Source organism: Ruditapes philippinarum, unplaced genomic scaffold, assembly GCF_026571515.1.
Source record: "Ruditapes philippinarum isolate M1 unplaced genomic scaffold, ASM2657151v2 ctg408_1_1_1_1, whole genome shotgun sequence".
Taxonomy (NCBI): domain Eukaryota; kingdom Metazoa; phylum Mollusca; class Bivalvia; order Venerida; family Veneridae; genus Ruditapes; species Ruditapes philippinarum.
Genome location: NW_026855039.1, coordinates 83,866 through 94,998, shown reverse-complemented (window position 1 = coordinate 94,998; position 11,133 = coordinate 83,866). Strand labels below are relative to the sequence as shown.

The 11,133-nt window shown below is 33.4% G+C and overlaps 1 protein-coding gene across 2 annotated transcripts; it reads right to left on the bottom strand.

Moving 5' to 3' along the window:
* Window positions 1–1,326: 1,326 nt before the first annotated feature.
* LOC132741916 (GTPase IMAP family member 8-like) lies at window positions 1,327–10,910 on the bottom strand. 2 transcript variants are annotated; one of them, XM_060730183.1, is made up of 3 exons: window positions 10,840–10,910; window positions 6,834–7,523; window positions 1,327–2,287 (listed from the first exon to the last, which is right to left on the bottom strand). In XM_060730183.1, exons 2-3 carry the CDS (start codon window positions 7,521–7,523, stop codon window positions 1,448–1,450), a joined length of 1,530 nt encoding a protein of 509 aa, XP_060586166.1. In that variant the 5' UTR covers window positions 10,840–10,910; the 3' UTR covers window positions 1,327–1,447. The 2 variants fall into 2 exon arrangements, with proteins under 2 accessions (XP_060586166.1, XP_060586168.1); XM_060730185.1 differs by lacking the exon at window positions 10,840–10,910 and adding an exon at window positions 8,747–8,789.
* Window positions 10,911–11,133: the final 223 nt, after the last annotated feature.

The window sequence follows — 11,133 nt, the reverse complement described above, 5'->3', positions numbered from 1 at the left end:
TTACATAGTGAGTTACAAGTTGTGGTTGTGGAAACACGAGTGCATCTTTCATAATTCAAAGTCCATTACCATGACGGGAAGAACAAAAATCTGAAGTATTACTAATTGTTAAAATGAGACAAAAATTCTATATAAAGTTTATTATCGAGGTATGGCGGGACAGACCAAAACAATTTGCATGTGCAAGGGTTTTGAGTCTTAAATTGTTGTGAAGAAGACCAACCAAACTAATGTAAAAACAGATCCACAACGGCTGCAGACAAAAAAGTGTTTAAATGATTGACTCGAGAAAATTATATTTTTACAAATATTTTCTGTTTCATACATAGAGAACAGATGGCCGATCCAGAATGAATTGTCAGACAGCTTTGGTCATATCCGAAACTTGAATGAAAGGTTGGAATCTTTATTAACAATTAAGAAGGGAAATCGTTGTGCTAACTGCACCCAACAATGTACATTATGGTATGGTAAAAAATCATCGTTAAACTTTTAATCAAACTATGATTTTAACATATAATCACAAATATATATTTATTTTTCAATATAAAAGTCAGAAGGGCATGATGTATAATACAATCTGAAGAAATGAATAACTAATAGCAGATGTGTTCTGTAGTATGAAGGGGATACAGTTAGTTATTAATTTAATTGAGCTTAGTATAGTTTTTTCATCTTTGATTTCATAACATTTTGTATTGATAACATATAAGTCTTTCAACATTACAACTTTAAATTGTCATATGCATTTCAAGTCGACAATGCAAAACTACTCTGTGCCGTTAATCAGCCACCAAACTGTTATCACTTTATATTCGATTGAACACATTATTTTCAATTGGATAAAAAAATCATCTCCTTAAAACATATACCAGTAAATTGTCTGTAGTGAAAATGCATTTATTTTTATAACCTGATTATTCAGTCCGGCACTTAAAACGAATGTCAAAGGGAAAATCGTACTGAATTTATAACAGTGAAAGATGTCAACGTTACCAAAATAAATCTCCAAAATAGACTTGTCCATCTTAATCTAGATAAAGATGTAGATAAAGTCATTCATCAGTTTTAGGGTAAAATTTGAAAATATATGCTACTTTTTAAACACTAAATGCTGATATTCTCTAAAAATATATCAGGAATGGTTAATAAACCACTCTGATGTTAAGATTCCGAATGACGCGACGTTTTAAAATAATATCCTATAGGTCTAAAGGTTTCTACGTAAGTTTCATGGAATTAGTATATGCAAAACAAAAAACAAAATAAAGCCTTTATGTTAAACACAATTATTTAAAACAAAGCATTTATTATTTCTACAAATACTTATGTCTCTAACTTTAACTAACTTGAAATAACAACACTTCTTTGATCTAGGTCACAACCATTGTGCTATAGGTCAAGATAACTAATCCCCAATCATACCTCTTATCCCAGCTTCAACGGTTTATGCAACAGCTTTTGGTGCCTTTTCCGCAACAGCAACTCCGACTGCTGCAGCAGCTTTTGGTTCACTTGCTGCAAGAGCTAATACGACTGCTGATCCTACTATGGCTGCACCAGTCAAAAGTTTTTTATTCCAAATTTTTGCATCCACTCGTTTATTAAGCCTTTTATCCAAGTCCTCTATTTGCATTTTAATGTTCTGTTCTTCTGAAGTGTACTTTTTCAAAATATCTTTAAGTTCTGCCTGGTGAATTGCTAGGTACCTGTACTTGTACTCAGGACAGTCTTTAATTGTTTTAATGAGATTAAGAATATTTTCATCCTTATCCTGGAATTCTTTCAGATTCTCTATTTTGAAAATGCGGCCGTTGCATCTTTCAACCAAATCTTTAACACATTTATTTTCTTTCCAAAACTTTTTGAAATGGTCTTCATCTTGAAATTTGCTTCCATGTGTAAAGACTATACACATATGGTCAAAGATCTTGTCTCCAAATATAATGCGCATTAGATCAATAGTATAACGTTCTTCCTCTGTAAACCGACATGTTGAACTAAATACTAATACAAATGCATTCGGATTTGGACATATTTTGACTGCTTTCTGGATTTCAAGAGCTCTTTCTCCAAAAGAGCCATCTTCGTCAAAAGTCCCTGGCGTGTCAACGACTTTGATTATTTGTGTCGTCTCTAAACAGCCCTTTTTGATGTGACATTTTTCTGTGACGGCATTTAGACTGTCCCCAACAGTGAAGCCATTGTAACCGAGCAGGGTATTGCCTGTTGAACTTTTACCATTACCGGATTTACCGATCATGACAACTTTTATCTCATTTCGAATCTGAAATTAAATTTAGATTTCATTACTGGTTACTAATTTGTAATTATAATTTAAATGATAATTATTGTTCTGAAATTGATTTCGTTTTACATTATTCAGCAAGACGTTCATACGTAAATGTCTATTTGAAACGGCTTATATTATGATAATTAGAATTACAATTGAATTACCTTCAAGATATTACCTTCGAAATAGAAATGCATATGATTTGTAATTTTTCTGTACATATTCGTTTTTGCACTTAATCATCTAATTTATGGTGAAGCAACTTAATTCGGAAAATAGTTATTCTTGCATAAAATCTGCGCTAGCAGATGTACACTATTTAATTAATGCTGCGACAAGGTTAAATGACATCAAAGTGGTCTGTGTCAGCCAACAGCAAGTTTTACATACCAAATTGTTTGCCTGTGTCTTAAGTTTCAGGAATAAATATTCATTTGGCACAAGTCTGATGCGAAATCCTAGTTGGCGTCAAAGAAAGACGCAAAATTTAATACATAATAAAGAATATCAATGTAATAGGATACTTGTTTTTATATTGTTTGTGTATTTCAAGTGAAATTTTGCAAGCGAGATTTCATTTATAGTTTTATACAATAAAACTTGATCGGACAAAACCTGTTGCGTTGTTTTTTTGTTTTTTTGTTTTTTTTGGGGGTTTTTTTTGGGGGGGGTGGTTTTTTGTTGTTTTTTGTTTTTTGTTTTTGTTTTTTTTTTGCTTTTTATACATGGATAAACAAAACAAAATTAAAATAAGGTTTCTTGCTTCTGTCCTCTATTTTGTTTCCTACAATTTTATTGTACCCATGAGAGGAATGTATTGATGTATTTATATCATATCTAAAGAACTCAATATTTGTATAAAAGCAGTAATACAAATATAGTGGGGGCGCTACAGTAACACAGATTAAAAATTTAGGGTTGCAAATCATACTTTTTTGCTTTACCAACTATTTGTCTCCCAAAATTTTTGGGAGACATATTGTTTTTGCCTTCGCTGTCTGTCTGTCCGTCCGTCCGATTGTCCGTCCGTTGTCCGTCTGTCCAAATTAAGCTTGTACGCCCTTCACAGGTCAAACTACTGTTGGAATTTCAACCAAACTTCACAGAAGTGATCAGTACCATCCCTTGTTGTCCACATCAAAGCACGTTCCGCTTCGCTGCACACAATGCTAAAAATAGAAAAAATTTGACCGGTCTTCACAGATCAAACTACTGGTGGAATTTTAACAAAACTGTACAGGAGTTATCAGTACCATCCCTATTTGTGCAAATCACTGGCACGTTCTGCTTCGCTGCACTAAATGACCACCAGAGCTAAAAATAGAATAATCTTGTCCGACCGTCACAGGTCAAACTACTGATGGGATTTTAACCAAGCTATACAGGAGTAATCATTACCATCAATAGTTGTGCCCATCACCGGCACGTTCCGCTTCGCTGCACAAAATGGCCACCAGAGCTAAAAATAGAAAAAATATTGTCCGAATTTTACAGATCAAACTTCTGATGGGATTTCAACCAAACTTTACAAAAGAGGTCAGTACCATCCCTAGTTGAGCACATCACTGACACTTTCCGTTTCACTGCACAAAATGGCCGCCAGAACGAAAGATATGAAAATATTGTACGGCCTTCACAGGCAAAACTACTGGTGGGATTTCAACCAAATTTTACAGGAGTGACCAGTACCATCCCTAGTTGTGCACAAATAACCGGCATGTTCTGCTCCGCTGGAAAAATAGCAACCAGAGCTAAAAATAGAAAAATTCTTGTCCGGCCTTCACATGTCAAACTACTGGTTGGATTTCAACCATACTTTACGTGTGTGATCAGTGCCATCTCTTGTTGTGCAAATCACATGTATGTTCCCCTTTACTGCACAACATGGCTACCAGAGCTAAAAATAGTAAATCTTTTCCGGCCTTCACAGGTGGAACTTGTTCAGCTTTCACAGGTCAAGCTACTGGTGGGATTTCAATGAAACTTCACATGATTGACCATACATAGTTTTTGGGAGACATATGTTTTTGTTACAAAAAAAACTTCTTGTTTTCCTCTAGTTTGTGTTTCTTTCAAATTATTGTTTCTTGGATGCAATTCGTATAACAGTTTAGGAAAATGATTATAACTTGCTTCTGATTATTAAATGAAAAACTGGTCAAATAGTATCTCATCCACAATTTCTTAGAAGATACGTATAAAGTCGACACCGAATGACAATATTTACGTGAAATAATTTGATTTTGAAAAAATGATACCATTACAGGTGTTATATTTGATCTTTTATACTATCAAAATATGTCTAAACAGTATAAATTTGTTGTCAGGTCACCTACGGATTTGTGTAGAATACAAAAATCCGTTCTAATCTATTGATATGTAAGACACCGTTCCTTATTACGACAATTAAAATGTTATTTATAGAATAAAATTTAGTAAGGCGACAACACATTTATTCAAATGTTTGATGTTTGTCTTCATGTATAAATATCTCGTTGACCTACAATTTCATGGGTCTGATCTATGAATATTGTACAGCTTGATTTCTTTTGATATATTTGCAATTTTAAATTCCTTCCATTTAATCTTTTGTTCAAGTTTTCACACTTGAGTACTTTATTATAACACTTAGGATGTGTTGCCTGCTTTTACAATTTAACTTTTGACATTTTATCCCGTTTTAAAAAAGAATTTACTTTGATTCGTTTATTATTTTCGTTCAGAACACATTCATTCAATCACTTGGGGACCACATGTGCCGTTTCGGGCCGTTTGTCGTGAAGTGGCACGAACATTTTATTTTGTAGGTTTCATGATATCTGCTGATGTTTCTTCACTTCATTCAAAATGTTACCATTATATATATTTAATGTTGAAAATTGCTTAAACCGATGGGAGTATTGACAGTAGCCTGCAGTACCCACTACCGTCCACTCTAAAAGACATTATCAACTGACCTTGTAAAATTCATTTTTTAGTTTTGTCCATTGTTTTCTCGTTTAGGGCTCACGCTATCTTTTCCTTGGGGCCATACATTGCTTTTCAAGAAATGGCAAGAAAGTGTCACATTGAAGATTGAAGCTACTATTATAAACGCCGTAAAAACACATCTTCAGATGTTTCTCAATACAAATGTCATTATTTTATGATTGAATGTCGAATTCTGATCAAGCAGGTGCAAGGACGCGTGAACGGTAACTTGCACATTCCAGTATCGGGAATGAACTGGCTAAAACAAACCGAGTCCATAACTTTTCAATTTTGTATTTTTGTACGTTCTTTAGAGAATCCGATTTTTTTATTTCATTTTTTGTATTATCTTATTTTTCAATATTTTCATTGAAAATCGTCCTTTCTGGTTGACCTTAGGTTTTTTATATAATTTTCGGCTGCCACACAGCACTTGACGCCTGCTGTTGTGAGTATAGAAATCTGGAAAAAAGGAAGATCACTCAAAAGCAATGAAAACAAATGAGTAGTCGACAATTGCATGCTCGGTTTGATTGTACTCTATTAATAAGGGATTATGTAATGTGAACATTTCTCACACCCCCCCCCCCTTGCATCAACCTTCAAGACTATGGGCACTGCTCATTTTTAAAGTAGAGAAAGTAATAACCATAAATAAAATCAAAATTGAACATGTTACAACCATAAAGCTGTATTAAACGGAATCCTGGATGTTATTCTGTTTTATCGAAAAGAAATCATCAAGTTGCCCTGTCCTTTTTATGTTTGGGGTCCACCTGGGCTCCTTGCCATTGGGTTCTTGTTGCTTGGTCATATGGGGGTTGCGTTCATTGAACGCCGCCTTTCCTTGTTGATCTTGTTTATCATATTTTAAGCAAGGACACCTAGTTTGAAGCAAATTGTTACTTCTTTCGTAGTCATTAGGTGATGATTAGAAAAATTAAAATAAAGTTAAAAGCAATGGGTAGTTGAAAATAAAAAAAAAATGTCATGTAAAATTAAACTGATCTACAAAACAGACAACAGGAATATTGAGGAATTTGGCAGCCATCTTTGACGCCATCTTGAATATATCAGCTTCGCATCAGGGTTGAGTGAAATGAATATGCAGACACTATAGATCCAGACGAACATTTTGGTATATAAAACTTGCTGTTGACTGACATAGACCAGTTATACCCTTTAGCAGGCTAGTAAAATACATGTAGGTTTATTTGTAGCACTAAATGGAGGAAAAATACACTAAAAATGACCCAGGCACTTTCATTATGAAAGCATAACCGTCAATTGACATCGCACTAACACTGAAAAAAAAAACATGACGAAACAGGTTTTATTTTATGCAAAAATAGCGCTATTGAACCATTGTTCGTGCATTAAAATATGCAGTTCAAATGCGTTCTAATGCTTCTACAGATTTTCATGCACGAAACAAATGCATAAATCTTCCATCTAGTATATACCATTTTAATAGAAAAATTCGTACTGGACTAGTTAAATAAATAATGCAGGTAATGCAATAATCACTGAATATATTCTGAATATATAAATATATTTATTGATAACTTACATTGCTTGAATGCTTTTTATCAAGCATTGCTTTAAGCCTTGTATTCATTTCATTCAGCTGAGATCTAATATCGTCTCCTGTTCCGCAGACTGACATGCATCCAATTAGGACACGTCTGTGGAGTTCTATAGATTTATGGGTATATACAGATACTCCACTACTTGTCAGTAAACTTACTTTCTTCAGAATGGCAGCACCTGTTACCTTGTTCATACAAGCATCAAGGGTTTTTGCTGTTACAACACGGCGACCACAACGCGATACCAATTGATGTTCATTGACCCAGGAATCTGCAGCATAATCATCTCTATGATTCACGAAGACAATAGCATTATCGAAAACGTTTTCGCCAAATATAAGGGGCAGCATATCTACAGTATAGTCCAAATATTCCTTGCCATCATTAGTGTTGACAACAATCAGGAATGCATGTGGATTAGGGCAGATGTTTAAAGACTTTTGAAGTTCAAGAGCGCCCTCAGCTAACGAAACGTCCGCATCAAAAAGTCCAGGTGTATCTATTATATTTAAAGAAATATTATGTTGTCTGCTGAAATCCTTTATTTGTTTACATTCTGACAGTTTTGGGTGAGAGAACACGTATTTCCCTAGCAAAGAGTTACCCACGGAGCTTTTCCCACTCCCGTTGCTTCCGAGGAGTATAATGCTTCTTCCAGTACTATTATCCATCTAGAAAAGAAAATAGGCAATTTTAATTGTCAACTTTAAATCGAATGATTTTAAAAAAGGTCTGGTATATATAAACAGGATCTTTCCAATATTAAAAGTCTAATCTAAATTATAGTAATAGTACAGAGACGAGACTTTAAAATGGTTAAAAAATCACCTGATACAGAAAGTGTCAAGACCAAGATGCCGCCCGAGCAATAATAATTCCCCATAACTATCGGACTGTGACTGTCTCACATGATAAACGGAAATGAGAATTTTGATTACTAAAATAAAGTTATGTTTGTATTTTTCATTCCTTCATGAATTTAATAACTCTATTTGCAACCTGTGTTACTATTCCAAGTACATTTTCATTCCTTAAACCCCATAGCTTGAAAGTCAGTCAGAGATACTGTGAGTGTTATTGATTAGTTGACCACAAACACATGAAAACATTGCTGTTAAGATGAAATGTATACCGTCAAATTATCACATGCTTAAGGATTTTGAAATTCATTTCAATGAACACAATTATTTTTTATCATCTAAGGCATTTGAAAGCGGTGAAATAGCGAGTATTCCTATTCAGGAATAGGTTTATACGCGTAGTGCTCCTACCAAAAAGAAACATTTAGGAAAAAATGTCAAGACGTAAAAATTACAAAACTGTTAAGTACGTCCTCGCTCCTGTCAAAAAATGTTTCTATTAAAATCAAAATCCCCAGTACCCCATCGCCTATGCCCAAGCCCAAATAGGAAAATAGGATACAGTCATGTGACACTTATTGTTTTGTTTACGGACACGAATATATATGAACAAAATGAACTTAAACACCTATTTTACTGAGTGGCCGCCGTACATGAATCTGGTCAGTGGTATGGCTTGACTGCCCATAAACATGTCTTTGTGATAAGCCTTTGAAATGGTCATATCTATCAATAGTTCGCACTTTTACGAATATAACCTATAGGCCAATTTATAAATGAAATAAAACGATAATCTTGCTGATTCTTTGGAGAAAGATCAATAAAGTGTTCGACACTGTATAAAATTTATGCTCAGGATATCCTTTCCCCACCACCCAAACGTGAAAGAAATGATTTATTATTAACACATTTCCTGCATTTTGTCAGAAATCAAAAATTATCCCTATCTTTATTACTCCTTTAGACATAAACTCATTGTTTTATTAATGAAAATGGACACATTTATTGATAAATTTATCAATTTAGCAGCTTACGTTGGATGACAAACACTAAATTTTCCTTCAACTGTACATACACGTTTTGATATTTCCTCAATGAAACTAGTACATGTCTGATCAAAGAAGCGTTCAAAATACATATATCAAATAATAAATCGTGTATTTTTATCGATAAAGCATTTCAATAAGCATAATATTGTGATATAGATTAATTTGAACTAACAAAAGATGCGTATCTATTCTTAATTTCATACTGCGTGCTTGTGAAACTTTTGATATATTTTAGAGCATTGATATTCTTTTTTATGACGACATTCAGTTTAAAGATATACGCATTTAAACTAGCTATATCTATTGAATAGTTTGTAGAAATATTATAAATTTTGTCACGCAAATACTTGTTTCTTAAATACATGTCTTTTATTTTCTCTGCGAATGATACAGGTACATTTTGGATGCTAGTTGATAAAAGAATTATTCAGTATGTAGTCAGACGATGCCGTTCACGTTTAAGAATGTAGACAGACGTATAATGTATACTGACAATAGGGCTAACATTTTGCAACATTTTTGTAAGAAATGTATCATTAACAAAACTTTATGGACAGATATGACTTTTCGCTACATATATCATTCTGCGGTGGCTACTATGGTCGCCGATAGCGTCCATTTTAAAGCCGCGAGAATTTTACCATCACTTCATAAAATGTCGCGGGAATTTTCTGAATCTGCATGATTTTTGTCGAAATCAGTTTACAGGTTAATTATGAAATATAACAATAAGTGATAGTTTGAAAAGTGTTCAATTGACAGCCCCAGTTCGGTATATTTTTGATCATCCCTCGTATGTCCTGAAGACTTTGAAATAATTATTTTATTTTTTAAACATACATATATATTGACATTCACAGGGACACTTATTATTTTCACTATAGTCTAGTTTAATCAGGATGATAACGCTTTATCAAACATTGTGCTTAATTTATAGGCATGGCTTAATATGCTAAGTGTTTTATCCCATGATTCAAATTATCGAAAAAATATTTTTCATTGTAACTACAATAAATATTTTTAATTAAACAATATATTTTTAAATATAGAACATATATATAGAAAATTATCGCACACAAATATTTTTTATGAACAAATATTCATTAGGATTGAATAAATATTATGGTATACAATATAAATACTGGATATAGACCAAAACAATAATTATTTAATTTTGCAACGTTTAACATGCCATAGCCAAGTGCTGATTTTTTTACCTGTCGGAAACTTTTAGGTAGATTTTGTTCGTAATAAGATTTTTATTTGTCCATCTTTGGTTTATCAACAGATTATATTGGTTTTATATATAGTATACAGATTATATATAGTTTCTGGTATGCTTCACTTTACCTCGTAGCATGTTCGATGAATGAATACGAGCGTGTCAAATTCCTGGCACGATTATTGGTGGACTTTCCCTACGGGTCTGTCTTCAGCGTTCACGTCATGTCATAGTATATAAACGGGTACGCTGAAGACTTTAGTTAGTAATCACAATGACATATTACTTCTAGCATATCTTAACAAAGAAAGGCATGTCTCCTTTGCAGAATTATTGGCTCCAACTTTGGAGCCATTTGTTCCATTTTTTCTGATTGGCGAATTTGGTGGCTAAAACTAAAATTTATATCCGACCAAAGTTAAACAAAACAGAGACAAGCTTGACTTTTTTGTAGATTTTGATTTTGGGTTAAAAAGAACACCATAATATTGTCAATTTACATCTTTACTGGACAAGAAAGACTTCTGGTGCCCCTCTGTGCATTTATTTAGGCACCAGAGTAGAAATACCTTAAAGAATCGAACGTCCCTGGCAGGTTTCAAACCAACAGCGGTCTAAGGCAAGTAATTTGAAGTAAAAACCCTTAATTTATAAGCCACTGACGCCCCTCATAGATAATTATATCAAATTAAATGTACATATATCCCGGCACAACCCGTTTCCGGCAACTAAACAATATATCGGAGCGTAAACTACTATTTATGTTGAAGAAAATAAATAATAATAATGATAATTTGTCATGAATATTATAAAATCGTCTTCCCGCTGATTCATGAAACAAATAGAATGTACTCACGGCTTTTTTGTTTTAGTAATCCACATTCAATATGGCGGATCTAATGTCCCAAATCAAACTCCTCACAGTGATTACCTCCCTTGGCAGATTGTACTCTGTACTGATAAAGAGATCACTGCGTAGGAGATTACAGAAGTAGAACCCGTTTCAAACATATACTGCACTAAAAAGTATGCGTCACATAAGTTAAATAACCTTCACAACTTAAACCGTAAGTAATATTTTATCTGTTTTAAGACTTTTAACTGTTAGAAACATTTTTACAGTTGTTGTTTTTCTATCAAAAGTTTAGTT